General features: G+C 35.8%; 1 protein-coding gene across 1 annotated transcript; it reads right to left on the bottom strand.

Annotated features, from left to right (window-relative positions):
• Positions 1 to 318: 318 nt before the first annotated feature.
• LOC113338734 (beta-amyrin 28-monooxygenase-like) lies at positions 319 to 2,280 on the bottom strand. The gene is made up of 3 exons (XM_026584116.1): positions 1,146 to 2,280; positions 885 to 1,072; positions 319 to 795 (listed from the first exon to the last, which is right to left on the bottom strand). Exons 1-3 carry the CDS (start codon positions 2,227 to 2,229, stop codon positions 490 to 492), a joined length of 1,578 nt encoding a protein of 525 aa, XP_026439901.1. The 5' UTR covers positions 2,230 to 2,280; the 3' UTR covers positions 319 to 489.
• Between the last annotated feature and the right edge of the window lie 16,883 nt (positions 2,281 to 19,163).

Below are 19,163 nucleotides of genomic sequence, written 5' to 3'. Positions count from 1 at the left end.
ATCCGGCAAAATCAGGTTGGGCTGATAGGTTTTGACTTTTGAGAGCTCGGCTAGGTCATGATCAGGCCTCCACCCCCACGGTTCTACAGTTGGCTTAAGCCCCGAAGATAAAATGAGCCCAAGTTTCTCTTGTTTTCCATCGGGTCAAAACTTTTTTTTGCCGCATTGGGACCGCACCAGTTCACTATTTGCATTCTGAAATTTGTGTTTTGTATAGGTAATGCTCTTCTATTGACGGATAATATTGAGTTTGTAATCCAATAGAGCTTCATTAATGGCCGATTATTTTCATAAATTACTTTTTTATTTTATCTTTTTGATAGACACAAAATATAATCACTGATGTCGTCACCTAATAACTTTACTAGCATGAAAGGAAGATGAAGATATGGTAGATATTGTCACGAACTTAACAACAAGCACAATTGAGCAGTAGAATAAGATAACGACATAAATTTATTTGATAAATCATATCAGTGCTCGGAATTGCTAATTAGGTTTCCGAGGTCGGAGTAGTACTGGAAACCCTTTTGCCGGCAAAGGAAAGGGGCAGACTCTTAATTTTTCATCCCCGGGAACTAGCTTCTCCCATTCGTACCTTCGGACAACATGGTGCACGAAAATGAGTATTTGTACTCGAGCAAACTCTCTTCCAGGGCACATTGCAGGTCCTCCACCAAATGGAACAAATGTGTATGGAGCAGGCCCTTTCCCTTGAAATCTAGATGGATCAAACTTTTCCGGATCTGAGAAATATTCTGGATTCTTGTGTGTTGTTATTGCGCTCCAATATAACTGCATGCATGTGTATGAAGTTATAGAGAAAAACGAAAACCAATTTCGTCCTAAATTTCTTATTAAACAGAAATATATGCATTGGTTACCTTCCATCCTTTTGGAATGAAATTTCCTGCATAGGTGAAGTCAGCCAATGCCTCGGTGAAAGCTCCCTGGAGTGGTGGTGCAAGTCGCAATACCTCACAAACTACATTCCATGAGTATTTCATTTTTTGTATGTCATCTAAATTTAGTAACTCTCCTGTTGCTTTCCCATTTGCAATCTCGTTCTGCTCTGTTTTATACATAGACCAAATTATAAACACATGAGAAAAACATAAATTAATGAAATTTATGTGAATACTTACCCTGTAGGACCTCATGCAGAACATGTGGAAGCTCGGCAAGATATTTCATAAGAACTGTAATAACAGTACTTGGGGTGTATCCAGCGAGGATTACAGGAAGTAACAGGTCGGCGAGGTAATTTGCATTAGTGAGTGTCTTTGCATTATACTCATAATCATCAGAGATGCCTTCTACATATTCTGGATCATCATTTTCACTACAAAATAGAATCATCTGCGACAACAAGTCTTGTGCCGGTGGAACTGAAGACAAGGGTGATGACGACGATGATATTTCATCCTTCTTGTGCAGCTCATCCTCATTAAAAAGGTGCATCTCATCCATCCTCTGCTTAATTATTTTTGCAAATTCCTTTCGGATAATTTTAGAAGCTCTGATGCCCCGATTTAATGGTGTCCCGGGTAAATTAATTGGTACAGTTAAGATTCCATCCGCGACCATATTAAAGAGCTTGCGTAACTCACTGACACGAGTTTCATCAGTGATGCTCAAGAACAACAAACATTCCGATGAGAAAGTGTAAATCTGTGATAAAGGAAACACAACAACTTCCGTTTTGTTATCCCAGTGAGTATTGAGATGATTCCTTGCCGTAGAATCCAACACGCCGACGTACCTCCGGAGCATATCTGGTTTAATAATCAAAGGAAACACCTTATTACGAAGGTTCCTAGATACTCGTTGTGCCTCGGGTGAGGCTGCATCTCCTACAACTGGTATAATCTTACGAGCCGATTTAGGCCACCACGTCTTCACAAGTTTGTATTCGTTTGAGAACAAGAATTTGTTACCAGCAGCACCACCGAAGACAGTCACAGTTTCTCCATATATTGAAGTCTTGAAGACTTCTGAAGAGTATTTTCGAATCCTATCCTGAAAGAATTGCTCTGGAATCCCTGTAAGACCTTTCCGAAGGAAATCCACATTTTCTCTAATGATTTGTGCCCAGCCTACAGCCCCGGGTGGCTCAACTGATGTTATTCCGTCGTGTTGCTTTTCCTTCTTCTTGAGAGCATAGAGAGAGAAAAGGAGGATTGCTACCAAGAGAAAAACCATACATATCTTCAGTAACAAATCATCCATTTTGCTGCTTTAGTTGGGTAATTAAGGCTGTGCTAATGAATAATTGCATACTTGACATGATCTTGGACAAGATACCTATATATGCATAGTGGAGAAGTACGTGCCGTAATGGCAACAGGTCCATAATAAATAAATTGTTTTCTTAAGCCTTGCTATTTAGACACTCTTTGCAACCAACTTCCATAGCCAGCTGACAATGTGACGGCCAGTTGGATTAGAAGACAAAACATATTTTCAAACCAGTTTGTTGACTTTGAGAAACTACTTTCAAAGATCTATTTTTTAGGGTTAATTAACAATTCATGGGTTTCTATTTGTACGATGGTTTAGATTTTAAGAATCGGGAGCTAGACTTAACATTTACAAAGTTATTATTTTATGGTTGAAAATTTCAAAATATGTAATTAAGATGCAAAATCCATTGAAAGAACTAGCACTTTTCAGCTCATGATCCTAAATAAAATCTATTGATGGCCTTTATTGATTGTTAATTATTGAGTTCAAATTTTTGCACCAGGCCATCCTATTTGGTCATAATAATTGGACGATACAAGCATTTTGTTTTAAATAAAAATTTGGTGGAGGTACACCTCACTTACTCCAGTGTTATGTGTCCTTCTTTAGCCTTTAGTAATTGACAAAACTAATGAGAAATATATTTCCTCTAAAACATAATCCATATTTTTTTTTTAGGCTTTGATGCGATTAAAGCCAGAAGAATTAAACAAGAACAACGGAAGACTTGAATTAACTATTCATCAAATCGAAAGTGTTTTTAAGTCCGGGATAAAGAGTAACCCCAAATTAAATCTGAATATCTTGTTTTCTTGTTGAAGGAACAACTAGTTGTATATTAGACCCAAAATATTGGTATGATTAAGGAAGTTACCAAACAAAAATTCTTGGATGCAAAACACATGCCAATTATGATAAACACCAAAGCTAAATCCAAACCCTAAGTATGAAAACAAAAAAACCCTAAAATGTTGATACACAAATCCTAGCTAGAATATGGCGAAGGAGATGGAGAGAATGAAAGAATAATTGAATGTAATGAAAAATAAGGACAAAGATGGTTAGAGATCTTATTTGGGTTTTAAGAAGTGAAAAATGATATAGAAATTAAGAGTCGTGGAAACAAATTGTATGGTTTTCTATTCATTATTCTTTTTTAAATAAAAATAAGAAGGTAAAGTGGTTTTCGTAATTTTATCCACGAATTATAAAAGCCGGAATGCGCACTCTGGTGTCGGAGAAACTCATAAATTTTGGACTCTTAATTATTTATATTTCTCTATAAAAGATCTAATTAAAAGACAAATCTTCATAATAAGGTGACAATCGTAACACCAACGCATCCCTACTGAGAGGGACTTCCAAATATCTTCGTTTTTAGCCTTTAGTGATGGACGTGCACTCAATTACTCCTCTAGTGTTAATGTTATATTTACTGCATTTTTTTATGTTTACCTATAAATAAATTAAGGCTTATTTCCTTTATAATGCACAAAACTAATGAGAATTCTACCTTTTTCTTCTCTACATTTTGTGTCTCATTTTAGTTTTAACATGTACATGCTTTTTTTTAGGCTTTGATGCAATTAAAGCCATGTGAGTTAAACAAGAACAATGGGAGGACTTGAATTAACTATTCATAAAATCGAAAGTATCTTTAAGTCAGGGATGAAAATTAACCCCAAATTAAATTTGAATATCTTGTTTTCTTGTTTAACACAACTATGTTGAAATATATTCCCCATATACAATATATCAAGGTAAACGTACGTGAAAAGAAGATACCGAGGTGTCCGTGCAATGTCCATGAAGAGAAGATATTAGAAGATAATTACAGATTACAAGATCAAAATTATTAAATGTAATCTATATATTTACCTAGTCAAGATATTTTAGTTAAGGTATTATCTTCTTAGGTTTAGTCATATCACACTATAAATAAGAGCGTGAATGTAAATGTAAAGTTGTCCCAGAATTATCAAACTCTGGAGATCAATCAAATTCACCCTTCGGGGTTCTATCAGTGGAAGTAGGCGTTAGTGCCGAACCATTGTAAACATTGTCTTCTTTGATTTCTGTTTTCCGATCTATGAACCCTCGATACCCATAATTTATTATGGTATGAGAGCGGGGAGATTCCCTCGAATCGTTTCCGCTACAAAATTAAAATCTTCGTTTTTCGCATCTAAGCATCTTTTTTGTTTTGAGTTTGATGTCTACATGGTGCTTGATATTTTCACTGCTTCCCAGATTTCTTAGGGTTAGCATCTTAAATCACGGGGAAGTTCAAAACTTTATTTTCCCTGTTATCAGAATTGGGTATCAAACTTTTGAAGAGGATTTGTTTTAGTATTCACAGTTTATTTACATCTAAACTAATCAATGCTCTTTCTGTTCTTAAATCATCAAACAGTAAAGACATGGTATAGTGTTCACGTCTTTTTTGCATATAAGATTCGTGGGTTTCATCTCCTATTTTCATACTTCTGGTCAATATCACGCTCTTCATTTATTTTCGATAATATTCTTTCTATTTGTGGTGTTACAAATTATTCAACCACACATTAATATTGGCTCTCATCTATAACCGTGACTAATGGGAATCCATTAAGTCAAATGAGTTATTTTTGGTATTTTTGGTTGTTACTGGTTGTCAAGCCATTTTTTTCAATCTTTTGTTACTGGTTGTTATCGACCACAACTGTATCAATCTATCATGCTCTTGTCCCATATTTGTTTTTGGGATATATTAAGGGTTGATTCATTAACTCACGATCCATTTATCATGGGTTTCTTTAAAATCTTTCGAAATCAATTTTCAATCACGAAAACTCATCTAATGTATCTACATTTTGATCATTATCCACGATCTCCAAGATCTTACAATTCGCTGCTTGCTCTGATTTTATGAGCCAATATTCCTTAAATAAAAGATGTATGTATCACGTCTCAACTCTTTCCATATTTTCTGAGAAATATTCATCTGATTCCGAAATATCATTCCATTTTCGAGAATATCTCATTTCTTATGAAAATATTCGCCAATATCGTTTGGGATATATTTATCACAATTTAGAATCCATTAATCACTATATGGATCTAACACCAAGATCGAAATCTCTATCGTCTGGTCGATGATATAATATATCTCTTTTAGATCTTTATCCAAGATCTTATTTTAACATCAACAAAATATCAATCACTGTGTTCATCTTTGCACTTCTTCAGAACCAATGATATTCAAATTCCACTGTTGGATATCCCTATGGATACGTTAATTATCTTGTTGTCAAATCAATTAAGTCGCATATTCGGCAATTGATTTTATTTGCAGATCGAAATCAATTATCTTTCTGTTTCACTGTCGAGACTTTTTTTTTCTTTTTGGTCTTTTAGAAACTCATTTACTCTCCATAATTATTGTGCTGGGATGTTTCCAAAATTATTATGAGTCTCCAATCAAGATCGGTTCATCTTAGTTTCCGAATCTTTCCAAATGGGTTGTTTTACCATTTTTTGTTCACTTTATAGGAGTCTCTTCGAAGTCCATTAATGTTTCTCAACATGGACTCAACATGAATTTCTCGTATGGTTAGTAATTAACAATCAAGTCCATTTTCCAATCAAGCCAATTCTCCGTAAAAAACCTACATATATACTCTGCAGTTATCATTTTGCTGCTTCTGCTATCGCGGCTTTCCTTTATTCAACTATCGTGGTCTGTCATCGAAGATCAAATACCACGGTCAACAATCAAAATTCAAGCTACAAGACATTTTATTGAGATGGTTCAAGTTAAACACTTCAAAACATTTCCGTGTTTAACTTGAGGGGGGGTGTTGAAATATATTCCCCATATTCAAGATATCAAGGTAACCGTACATGAAGAGAATATAACAAGGTGTCCGTGCAATGTCCATGAAGAGAAAATATTAGAAGATAATTACAGATTACAAGATCAAAATTATTAAATGTAATCTTTATATTTTCCTAAATATTTACCTAGTCAAGATATTTTAGTTAAGGTATTATCTTCTTAGGTTTATTCATATCACACTATAAATAAGAGCGTGAATGTAAATGTAAAGTTATCCCAGAATTATCAAACTCTGGAGATCAATCAAATTCACCCTTCGGGATTCTATCAGTGAACGTAGGCGTTAGTGCCGAACCACTTTAAACATTGTCTTCTTTGATTTCTGTTTTCCGATCTACGAACCCTCGATACCCATAATTTATTAAACTAGTTGTGTTTTAGAATCAAAATATTGGTATGATTAAGAAAAATACCAAACACAAATTCTCGGATGAAAAACAGATGTCAATTATAATGAACACCAAAAGCTAACTCCAAATCCTAAGTATGAAAACAAAAAACAAAAAAAGAAAACTAAATTATTGATACAAAAATCCTAGCTAGAATATGACGAAGGAGATAAAGAGTATGAAAGAAAAATTGAATGTAATGAAAGATAACAATAAAGATGGATAGAGATCTCATTTGGGTTTTAAAAAGTGAAAGATGAAATAGAAATTATGAGTTGTGCAAATAAATTATATGGTTTTCTATTTATTTTTTAAACTAAATATAAGAAAGTAAATTTAAATATAGGTGGTTTTCGTAATTTTATCCACCAATTATAAAAGTTGGAGTGTCCATCCTGATTCTGGAGAGGCCCTCAAATTTGGACTCTTAATTATTTGTATTTCTCTAAAAGGAATCTAATTAATGATAAATCTTCGTAGTAAGGTGACAATCGTAATACCCACGCATCACCACTGAAAGGGATTTAGAAAAGGGTGAAACCCGACAATTATTCTCAGAGTTCCCGCTAATTCCAAGACATGGACATATAAACAAAAGGGTAAAATATGTGTATAACTACGTGACAATATCCAGTAAAAGCAATTTTGGAATGTACCGTTAATCCAAAAATCGACTAAGTCAATGCACTATATTTGAGTTGTAGTTGCAAGAAATTCCACGACTAACACCTCTTAACAATTTCTATACATCTAAACATATTAAACATGAAAATAAAGATTAAAGTGCTTGAAATGTAAAATGGACATAAGGATTTTTTACATGGTTCGATCAATGCGATTTACATCCATGGTTCTTCACTATAATCATTTGAATTGCATGAGTATTACATTTAAAATTTTCATTAATGGTTATGGGTTGAGCTCTAGATCTAGTTTTAGGTGTGGGAGGAAGAAGATGATAATACTAAAGATAAGATTAACCTCCCTTTCTCTTTATATATGTGTTTGCATAGTGGATGACAGCTAATAAGAATAGTGGAGTATAGCAAATAAAGCCTTTTATTTAGGATAATGGAGCGCGGCTCTATTGATAATGGAGCGCGGCTCTGTTGATAAATGATGCGTAGCCTTCTCGCTCTCTTAATATGTTGTAAGATATATTTCCCTTACATGAGTGTATAATATGAGTCCAATAGAAAGTGCACTTCTGTCCTAGGTTGGTCAACTGAATTTATTTGATTGGTTAAAGAAAATATTTTTTTCCTGTCCTAAACTAGGTTGTGCCAGCACAAACATAACCTAGCACAACACGCTAAAATTTGGGCACAACCCAACAAAGCACGTGACGTAGTCAAGTATGTTCCAGCATGTTAGTTTCGTGGGATGTGTTAGTCTAATCGGTACTGTGACACATCACAACACGCGGCGCAGATAAGCTGGTGGCACAACACATCACATCACGTTAAGAAAGTATGTCATAATATGCATAAAACAATACAAAACACATCAAATTTGTATGTATATTTCGCAAAAGATTTTTTTATTCTAGTCAACCTATGACACAATCTCAGCCCCCATCCGCTTCGGCTCCCTTGGTTAGGTTATGCATGAGGCTCGCTGGTACGCTAGCACGATAACCTGTTCAATTAATGTAGTCGTACGTTGTTGGAGTTTAGCTTGTTAAACTTCCAACTAGTTAATGTAATACTCTTTATCTAATAATAATAACAAATTTAGAAAATATTTACTTCGAAAAACACAAAATAAAGGTGCCTGACTCATCCCGGTACAACACTACACATTTATTTTCCCGACATAGCATAGCACGACACATCATCTAACATGCGATAAGACAACATGTCTTAATCTTCGCCACAACACAACACGGAAGACATCATGTTAAGCACGTGACTTCGTCAGCAGGATTGGGCTAGGCCGACACATTTTGCTACTCTATTTAAGATGACTCATCGGGAAAAAACGATCTGAAAATTCTACCTTGGGAGACACAAGGGTATAAAAGACTTGCAAAATATTCAAAAGGTTACTTCTAGAATTTTTGATAAGCGACAATAAAGTCTATTTCATCCCTTTTTAAGTCAACGTTTGGTAAATAGCTCTTCACATGATCATTAGGTTAACTTAGTTGGTCATAATTTAGCAACCCCCAAATTCCGTTTTTTTCGTAAAAGAAGATTTTGCCTTCTAGTTCTAGCTACTTGGTTCTTCCTTTAAAATGGGAAATTAGTAACGAAATATGTAATTCCAAGATTAGCCTCTTGGAAACGCTCTAGTCTTAATAAAGCTGGTAAGTTTAACTCTAGCTAACAGAGTATTAGCGAGCATCCATAAAACATGGTGAAGATCGACATTTCCGTAAGAAAGGAATGGTAGTGATTAACAATTGTTTGCTATGTTGAAAAGCAGAATAATCCGCCTCGCATCTGTGGTTTACTATCCAACAGTGTACCCTGTATGGATTTACTTCTGATCATTCATTCAGTCGGATTGGGTGTGCCTATCTACGTAAATTTAGTTATCAAAGAGTGGGGGGTGACATAAGTCTCTTCGACAGGAACGGTATTTTGACATTTACTTCCAGCAGAGATTACATGGACCATATGTAAAGCTTGAAATGATATACACAACAAGTGATCAAAAAAGTGAAAGCTCAAATTCTTTTCTGGTATAAAAACAGCGGGAACCAAATGGAGTTTCTTTGGAGCTAGTTGATTCTGAATGGATTATTCTTCTGTAACTTAAACCTCCTGTGAGATGAACGTAATATGGGATTGTCTTTTCTTTTTTTGCTGGGGATTTTTGTTCCTTCTGTGGTTGGCGCCTTGTAACCTTTGGTTTGTTGTTGCTTACTTCCTATAAGCTTGGTTAGTTTTGTCGTGAAAAAAAGTATTAATAATTTTATGATTAAATTTGATGTTTTTATAGTTTTTCCACGCCAAAAAGACATATAAGCTTTTCTTTTTCATGCCCAAAAAACTGAAAGCGGAAACTGGCCCAGGAATTCAAATTTAGGGCCTATTTAACCAAAAAACTGAAAGACATATAAGCTCCATATACACAATAATATTGACAAGAATAATTCCACGTAACCGCACTATGTTAGGACCAAAAGCCTATATCACACATTGTTCTATTGAATATATGGCTTGCGTGATATGCACGATGAAATCGGGTTAAGTATACCTTCTAAGTTGTACGTTGATGCATGCTTTAGGGTTAAGTATATCTTCTAAGTTGCGGGATATCCGTCATGTGCATAATAATTGTTTTAAGATTTTGTTTCCTTGTCTATTCCAAGTTTCCAACTTACTAAAATGTCAGCGCTTCTGTCATAAAGGTCCAGTTTGTAGTAAAAATGAATTCAACGTTAATTTATTAACAAGAACAATTTCATGTTAGTTTACTGATGGTTGACAGGATTCATGGGAATCATAGAACCAGAAACTACTTCGCCCATTTTCTATTGGGTATGGTCCGCTTGCACTGGTTACGACAGGCAATAATTGTGCGTGATGTGCGTGATTTTCACATTATTCGGAAAGATATCCGTATCTCGTTCTTCTCCTCATCCCACTAACGATTACAAATGCCGGATCTCACTCCTTTTAATTGCAAATTTAGAAATTCTACGACATTTGAACTTCCCCCAAAAAAATCATGTGTCACTTTGGGCCAATATGTATGATCAACAGGTCACTAGCTTTGCATATTGGGTTCAGAGGATCCCGAGGGTACAGAGGATCCCGAGGCAAAGATTAATGCCGTTAAGAAAAGAATAGAAAAATATCATGTTCATAAAACTGGATAAGTGTGGCATTCTTTCGATCACCGTCTGCATACTTCAGGAAACAAAATAGAGGAAATGGATTATCATTTAATCAAACAAATGTTCCCAATTATGCGCGGTAAATTTATGTGAACATTATACTGACAACAGAATTAAAAGAACCCATTCACGCCTGGTTTTGAGATTAAAGATCGGAACAAACATGATCGATACCATTTAGAACCTTACAAACATTTGTTTTTGAAGGAAAATCTTACTATTTTATTTGGTAATTCCCCATGATGTATAAACGCCAGTCGCCTGTGTTAGGTTATACCGATTGTACTCCAATTAATAATGATCGACATTCCAATTGCATCATAAAATTTTATCAATTATCAAGATGCCCTTATATCCCAAATTAACATTCTAAGCGACATTTAAAAAATGAATTCCCTTCTGTATATGCATATAAATTCACAACCAAAAAAATCTATCAGTAAACTTTAAATAGATCAATAAAATGCCTGATATTATTCGAAGAAACCGACCAATCTTATATTTGTCGTTATAATTAGTTTTTCGAAGTTATGTTATTTCACGATAAGAATCAAAGAATATTAATTTCTTACAGATAACATGACGAACATAAACTTAGATTCTTTATTGGGGGATAATTAGAGATGAAAGACGGCAAAAATGAATACTTCTTTGTATTTGATCTCAATGAAAAGAGTGAAATAAAACTGGCTTTCACCTGGTTTTCTTCCTCTAATAGACATGCCTCTCATTCTCAAGTCTCTACCAAACGAAGCACCCATGCACCAAACTTCAGTGTCTTTTATACATTTGAATAAACGTGTACGTCTTTCCGGAAGTGAGATGTCCTTTCTTTTATTTATGGACTAACTTGATGAAAAGGTGTCTCAACCAAATATATATACTGTTTGTATCATAATAAAATTGTCACATATTAGGTCACAGTACTGTTTGGACCGTCATTCAGTTGACATCTAAGTTTGTCATTGAGCTAATTGATTGACATCGTCCTCCATCCTGGGTAGCCCTCCCTGAAGTCAATCGCTATCAATGGTCAAAGTCAATCATCGATCAACGATAAAAGTTTACATCAAGTGGTCAAAAATCCTATTTCCCCGCAAAGTCCGCCGGCCACGTCACCCTATTGACTTGTGTGTGGCAAAGAATGTCACTTATCTACTGAGTTAGAGCATAAAGTTTATTGGGTTGTTAAGCAGCTATATTTTTCACTTGACAAGGAAGAAGCTCACAGGAAACTCCAGCTCAATGAATTGAAAAAGATTCGTAGAAATGCATACGATAGTGCTAAGGAGTATAAGAACAAAATGAAACTTTTGCATGATAAAAATATTTTAAGAAAGTTATTTTCTCCAGATAATTTTTTATTTTTTTTGTATGATACCACTTGCATCTCTTCCCCGTGAAGTTACGTTCTTGGAAGACGGGTCATTTTATAGTTTGCACTGTTTTTCCTCATGGAGCTATTGAGATCGACACATCGAATGGTGGTAGTTCTTAGAAGGTTAACGGTCAGATATTGTAACCCGTTTTATAACCTTTTCCTACAGGTGATGTTGAGGATGTACATATGGAGGACCCTGTTTACCTTGATTGACCATCGAGGCGGTTGCATGTTGTATATTAGTTTTTGATTTTAACGCTTCACCCAGGTACTATCTTTCGGACTTCTCTTTTAACTGATTCCTTATGTAACTGTACTTTTGGTACTGCACTTTTATTAGAAACATTTAGGACAATGTCATATTTAAGTTTGGGGTGTGGGAAAAACTTTTAGTTAGTTTTTTGTTGCGATAAATAAACTTCAGAGCCTAGAAACTTGTGCCAATTAAGGATAACAGTAACCAATCTAACTGGATGAAAATATCTTGATTGTAGGAGTTGAAAAGCCCAAAAATAGAGTATATTCATAAAATCACAGAGCACGGGTGTTGGAAATAACATGGTATTTTCACAGTATCTCGGAGTCATCTTATCAGTTTTTTTTTCTTCCAGACTTTTCGTTTCCCATAGTAATTTGGTGGATTACTAGTACGGCCAAATTTCCGCTAGGTAAAGTAGAGTGATTGGGATGAAAAAAAAAGACCAATCCAACCAACCAGAATAAAATGTTTAATAAAATCGATAGATGGGACCCTTGTATATACCATCTGAGTTGATTTAGAATCAGAATTATCGATCGTTAGGACCATTATGTATACCATCTGTCTTGATATTATAGTTAAGACCAGTATCTCAGTCCTTTAGGATTTATCTTGATGTTGACGATCAAACAAATATTCTAGGAACACCGTTCACCTCAGTCAACATCGCAAACCATCTACCTCTATATTCATCTTCTTAATCTAGTCATATGATTTGTTTGATTACAGAGATTGATGTCCATAGTGCAATTATCTGAGTAGAGATATGTCGTTTATATATGAATTTTAGTACGCTTGAGTGCAAACTCGTGTACACCGATTGGAATCGCAATCACGGTACTTTCTTATGTGAATGAGAGTATTCCACCTAAGGAGATTTTTTATTGCCGTTCCTGGATTCCACAGGGTAGCTAGGGTATGGAGTATTTGTAAGTGTTGGTTTGTACCCAAAATTAATTTTAGGCACTAAACACGATGATGATGATTTGATGATGATTTTTGGAATTATGGTTAGAAAGCATAAATTAAAGATGAATAGAGAACACAAAGATTCTACATCCACGGAGGAATTCCTTAGGGAGTGATTTTATTAATGATCATTATACAATCGTATTTCTTAGGGTTAGCTAACCTAGGATTCCATGTATTCTTAGGGTTTAGGATACATTTTTTTATATTGTTTATGTAACCCTAATTCTGATGTAAACTTGATATGCAAGCAACTTGGGCAACAAGACTTCTCTAGAAACTTATGGAATCTTCCTTCACGGGCTAAGCAGGCTTGATTTATGGTCCTTCTGTTTATTTTATTCACGGTACAAACATTGCCCCCTCTCAACCTATAACTAGTTGGTGGTTAAGAAATTTGTTTTTCCTTCTGCGTCGATCGTTGTTGATGAAATTCGCCCCCAAGCGTGAGTAAAGATATTACAAGACGCACCCAACTGTGTAACCTGCAATAAAATTTTCTCAATTGCTAGGCGAGACTTTTTTCCACGTGGTGGACTTATGATGCTCGAGATATAGTCGAGTCTTGAGTGGAATGTAGTGTGCTTGCGGCTGGGCAAGGCTTTTTGCTCGCAACGTAACAAGGCTGAAGCGCTCGCTGCTCGTGCAGGCTAGTTGTTGTTGTGTTGAGTATGAGTCTTTGTACCAATATCGGGCATCGAGCTCGTGGTCGAGACGAGACTTTGTGCTTGCATCGGTGCATGTCTTTCATACTCGCATGCAAGACGAATTTTATACTGGTGATAAATGCAAGATTTAAGTGCTCACGTGCAAGGTGAGGCTTTAGGTGCTTGCGATGTGATGCAAGGCTAAATATTGAATGGTTTAAGCAATCCTCATCTCGAACTCGATCATGTCGCTATCCACGAACCTCGAACTTGATCATGTTTCTTCCCCAAATGCATATAAAAGTTTCCTGAACACTAGAATTTTCTCCACGTTGTACGGAATTGAAAGAAGATTCTAACGAGCCAGAAGTCACTCAATTCGGACTTATAACGAAGAAGTTATTGACGAAACAATATTTTCACGAAACGCACAGGCTGTTGCAGACGTGCCAGTCACTGACACAGGTGCTGACGTGACACTGAACGTGCTGATATGGCCGTACGTTGCAAATCCAGTAGCAGACATCTCAGCAAGGTGATGACGTGGCGATGTTTGATTGGTTGGGCTTCCTGTAACGCCTTCTGCAACAGTTATTTTTGTTACTGTCTCTGGATTTCGCAACACTTGTTGCTACTGTTTTCGCCACGCTTTCTGCAACTTTTCGCAACAGTTTCTTCAACCTTCGTAACGGCTTTTTCAACTGTTGTAACGGTGTTTTTGAAACCCTAACCTTTTTTTTTTCTCTTTCATTGAACTCCTGCACGATTTGTTCTGCTCTTTTCTCCATAGAAAAACACGATTGTTTTAAATGAATCCCCTTAGTCGACGCCAATGTTTATACCCAAAATTACTTTTAGGCACTAAACACGATGATGATGATTTGATGATCATTGTTGGAATTAGGGTTAGAAAGCATAAATTAAAGACGAACAGAGAACAAAGAGATTTAACGTGGTTCGACAAGTGTTTCCTACATCCACGAAGGAATCCTGTAGGGAGTGATTTTATTGATGATCATCATACAATCATATTTCTTAGGATTAGCTAACCTAAGATTCCATGTGTTCTTAGGGTTTAGGATACATATATTTATATTGTATATGTAACCATAATTCTGATGTAAACTTGATATGCAAACAACTTGGATAACAAGACTTCTCTAGAAACTTCTGGATTCTTCTTTCACGGGATAAGCGAGCTTGATTGATGGGTCTTCTGTGTATTTTATTCACGATACTTTCTTATGTCAATAAATCCATGGAGATATGTACTCATAAGGATGGAATCCATCTGAACTTTCCATACAAAGTAATTGGTATCATCCAGTATAGACAGTGACGGAGCCAGGACTTTTCAGTCCTGGGGTCAAAATCAAAATTCTTAACATTCACCAAATTTTTTTGAGGTAAATCGTTTAGAGTATTTACCTGTGGATATAAAAACTACTCCAATTTTAGTGTCATCACCTGGAGTGTTTTGAAATCCAGCCTCTTGTCACCTCCTGCAAACAAAAAACAAGTTAGAGTAAAGTTTAGTTTAGTTTATATACCAGTACATCGACAGATCATTATGATTAACAGAAGTGCAAAATTATAATGCGATGTATAATCCAGTGAAGTGTAAAAAGCTCACCAATATACAAAAATATAAAAGCTTACCGCTTTTGCAGAACCAGACGAAGTTGTCGCGACCACCATAGCATGAATGATATAGAAAAATGTGAATTATACATAACATCTGACAATGATTGACATTCTAACCCATTTCCAAAAAAGCTTTATATAGATATATATTAACAAAAAGAGGATATTATAGTTGATTCCTGAGAAAGACAGTGTACATTTGTAATTACATTAACTGCAGACAAAAAAATCATAGTCATACCAAACAATCCATAGTCATACCAAATTATGGAGCAAAAAAGTCATTCATGTTAACCTGATGTTAATCTATTTTTTATCATGTTTTCTCCACTTCACTTTATACACAAGCATCACTCTACAACCGTCGCTTACGTGGCTTCATGATATGAAAACGTTTTCATTATAATGCATCGACAATGCTATCCATAATTAGTTTTTCAACATACGCAAGTAAGCAGTCATTCAACCACTCATCATCCATTATATTATGCAACCGAGTCTTCAATATCTTCAGAGCAGAAAAGAGTCTTTCTACAGAGGCAGTAGCAACCGGTAAAATCAACGCCAATGTCAACAATAAGTAAACTCGCGAATAAACTACGTTTTGCTTTGTTTCGACCATCTTTTGGGAAAGATCAATAATTCCCTTCAACCATGAAAAACCATCACTTGTTCTCATATCAAAAATATAAGTTTCAATTTCATGATCAAGTAACACGAGGTCAGTTTCAGAAAAATCCCTTGGATAAAATTCTGCAAGGCGCATCAACTTGTTCTTAGCATAAGCTGAAAAAGAATCACTTGGGAACAAGCAAGCCACACAAAGAAGCATCTCTGTAGTTGATTCAATGAAACGATTATTCAGTTCACGTAGTTGCAAATCTATGACCTCATAAAATATTTCAACACGATATTTATGCTCGCTATTGTTTTCTTGGGGTTTGTGATAGACGCATTTATGTGTCTAATATATCTCATTTGTATATACTGTTAGTGCCCGTTTTTGTACTTATTGTGTTATTTTATGTCTTTGTAGGAAATTTTAGAGAAATAAGCCCTTGCGGCGAAATGGGCAAAAAAGTGGTGTTTTACACCCCCAAGATAAAGTATTAAAGGCACCTCAGAAATGCACTGGAAACGTCACAGAAATGTCCCGGAGGAACCAAGAAAAATTACTATTTCCACCCAAAAATTACTATTTCAGCCCCAACTGCTAAAGGGACACCAGAACTGGATTAGGGGGAGGCCAATTTTCTTCCCAAATTCAAATTCCAAAATTGGCGGGAAAATTTGGTTATTTACTGGCATATTTGCCAATCAATTTTTGAAGGAGTTTCAGGCCGATTCAATGGCTGAAACTCATTGGGTATCTTCTGCTGGGCTAGACAGGAAGGATATGGGTGTTGGATGCGATCAAATTTGGCTGGAAAATCCATCAGATGAAATCAGAGCAGACGCGTGCATGGAAAATATTTCACGGGGTTTTGATGAGTTGGAAGTGTGCTGCTCGTGTTTGGATGGGGCTTGGCTATATTCTGAAGTGTGTTTGAGATAAACAAAGAAAATCTACTCACCATTTACAGCTCCAGACGCGTATAGAGATAATTCAGGGAAGAAAATATTCCGAAATATTTTTCTTCAATGGCCGAGTAAATGAAGATTATTTGGAGTTAATGGAGGAGATTAAATGGTTCAATTACATATAAATATGTTCCTAATGTGCTACAGAGAGGCTGTCGAGAGTTGGGGGTCGAGCAGAGCCTCTGAGGAGCAGAAACAATCGATATCCAGGAACGGGTTCTGCTGCTGCTGCTGCCATTAAAGAGCTTGAAGAACACGAAGAACAGACTATCCAGGACAGTCTTATTTTCAGCGGCACCAACAGCAGTTGGCTTGTGTCGTTGTTCACAGCATCAAAGTATTGTCGTTGTTTTCTGGACGCTCAGCTTGGGTCGTAGATCCACTGTTTTATCCTTTTTCAATCTTTTGAACACCTTGTGAGCTTGAATTATTATTTTGAGTGTGTGTTTGATATGAATAGCTAAACCCCAATACTGGGATGAAGGAGGAAGCCTTATTTCACACTTGGGTAATTATATTTAATTCTTTTCATGACTTTTGCATTAATTTTAATTGAAATTATGATTTAAATTAATTAGTTGTGATTTGATTTGATGGGTCATGCTTTGCTTAGATGATTTGATGTCCCATGCTTAACATTTACACCTAATATTTTGAGAATCAATCTTGCCAATAAATTAGAGTCGATATATTTAATATATTTTTCGAGCTATTATTGATAAAAGAATTATTATTTGAACCTTAAGAAATGAAATTGGCGGAATCCTAATCCCAGTACCTCTCGCTCATTGTTAATATTTTTGTATATATTTATCCTTCTTTATTAAGTCTAAAAAATTATCCTTCACAAATCCGAGAGTTTGAACCTCACTACTACAACCACACGAAAAATCTGTAATCATTTTGGCGCCGCCGACGCGGATTTGTGCTTAGGTAGAATTTTTTTTTAGGTTTATTATTTTGTTTTAGAATTGTTTGTTCCTTTTTATGTTTCTTTTTGTCTTTATTTTGCAGGTTCAAAGTGAAAACTAAGGACTTGGAGAGGAAAAAGCTTAAAGCGAAAAGCGAAAAGAGAAGAAAAAAAAGGACAATTTTAGGATTTAATTTTTAATTTTTAATTTTTTAAGAGTGTGTGAGGAAAACTGTAATTTTTTTTTATTTTGGACTTTGGACTTTAAACAATTGGACTTTATTTTTTTAACCCTACGGAAGGGTATTATTATTAAAAAAAAAATTACATAAACTGTGTGCAGGGAAGGACGACGATTACTATATAGTTTCGGCCCCTCGGGTTCGTACATGACATAGGAGTCGTGGCCCGAGTCGACTTCAACGGTTCATCCCCCGTCTGGTACGGGAGGTAAATCCATCGAAACACTCGCGAATCTCCTGTAAGCGAGTTACTGTATTCCTTAAGGTGATTCATTGATTGAGGACGAATTTGGACTGTTTTAAATTCCTAGTAAAGGGAAAGGCCTGGCCAATACAAGATAAGGGTTCGGATTTCATCACCGCTCTCTTCTTTCCCGCCTTAGGAAAACGAAACCTAACGCGAACCCAAGCTTAAATTTTGGAATAGAACGAGACCGATAGGGTAACGAGCTTAGTAGGAAACTCGTTCGAAAAATATTGGTTGCTCTTTAAGCACACTCCAAAGTTCATGATGGTTTCTGTGAGTTGAATGCGTGACTGCGCCGCCTTGTGATAGCGGTGAGGCCTTGGGTATCAAAGCTCCACTGAGCTTCCCTCGCCTTAATTCAACTTACTTTGACTCGGATTGATTCCAGAGGGGTTTGCTCAAATTGCAACGAATTCCCTTTCGAAAGATAGAAGATGGTATAGAAACAATCTAAGTGGAGCCATCATGCTTTTTGTTTGCTAGAAATCTTTAGGTTTGTTTTGGTGGAGTCGAGTCGGCCTTGTTTGTGGTTGTGTAGAATTCTCTTGCAATTAAGAATGTCGAACTGGTATGACAGAAGCCAATTCAATGAGTATCGACCTGAATTTGAATATGGACATCATCAGTTTTATGACCATGGTGGGAATAGTAGTTGGGAACGCCAACCTTTTCAAGGTTATGGTTCATACCATAGTGAGCCCAATTACTATCCACACACGAATTGGTCTTACGAGCAAGAAAATCAGGAATATTATAGTACTAGTCATGCGTTTTTGGAAAATTACTTAAAAACTAGTCCTGATTATGACATTTCTAAACCTGTTCAATCTCTAAAAAGAAACCTACCAACAAATTCGAAGGGAGTATGAACGTGCAGTTAGTTCAAGAGAAGAGAGTACACAACGGTCTAAGATATTCAATGAGAC

The sequence above is a fragment of the Papaver somniferum genome, chromosome 1 (assembly GCF_003573695.1).
Source record: "Papaver somniferum cultivar HN1 chromosome 1, ASM357369v1, whole genome shotgun sequence".
NCBI classification, from domain to species: Eukaryota; Viridiplantae; Streptophyta; class Magnoliopsida; order Ranunculales; family Papaveraceae; genus Papaver; species Papaver somniferum.
This window is presented reverse-complemented; position numbering and strand designations above follow the sequence as displayed.

Excerpts from the sequence above, each read along its gene's own strand:
- LOC113338734 (XM_026584116.1), bottom strand. The coding sequence starts at position 2,229 with ATGGATGATTTGTTACTGAAGATATGTATGGTTTTTCTCTTGGTAGCA. Across the intron at positions 1,073-1,145 it reads TCTGCATGAGGTCCTACAGG|AGCAGAACGAGATTGCAAAT; the intron begins GTAAGTATTCAC and ends TGTATAAAACAG. Across the intron at positions 796-884 it reads TCATTCCAAAAGGATGGAAG|TTATATTGGAGCGCAATAAC; the intron begins GTAACCAATGCA and ends ACATGCATGCAG.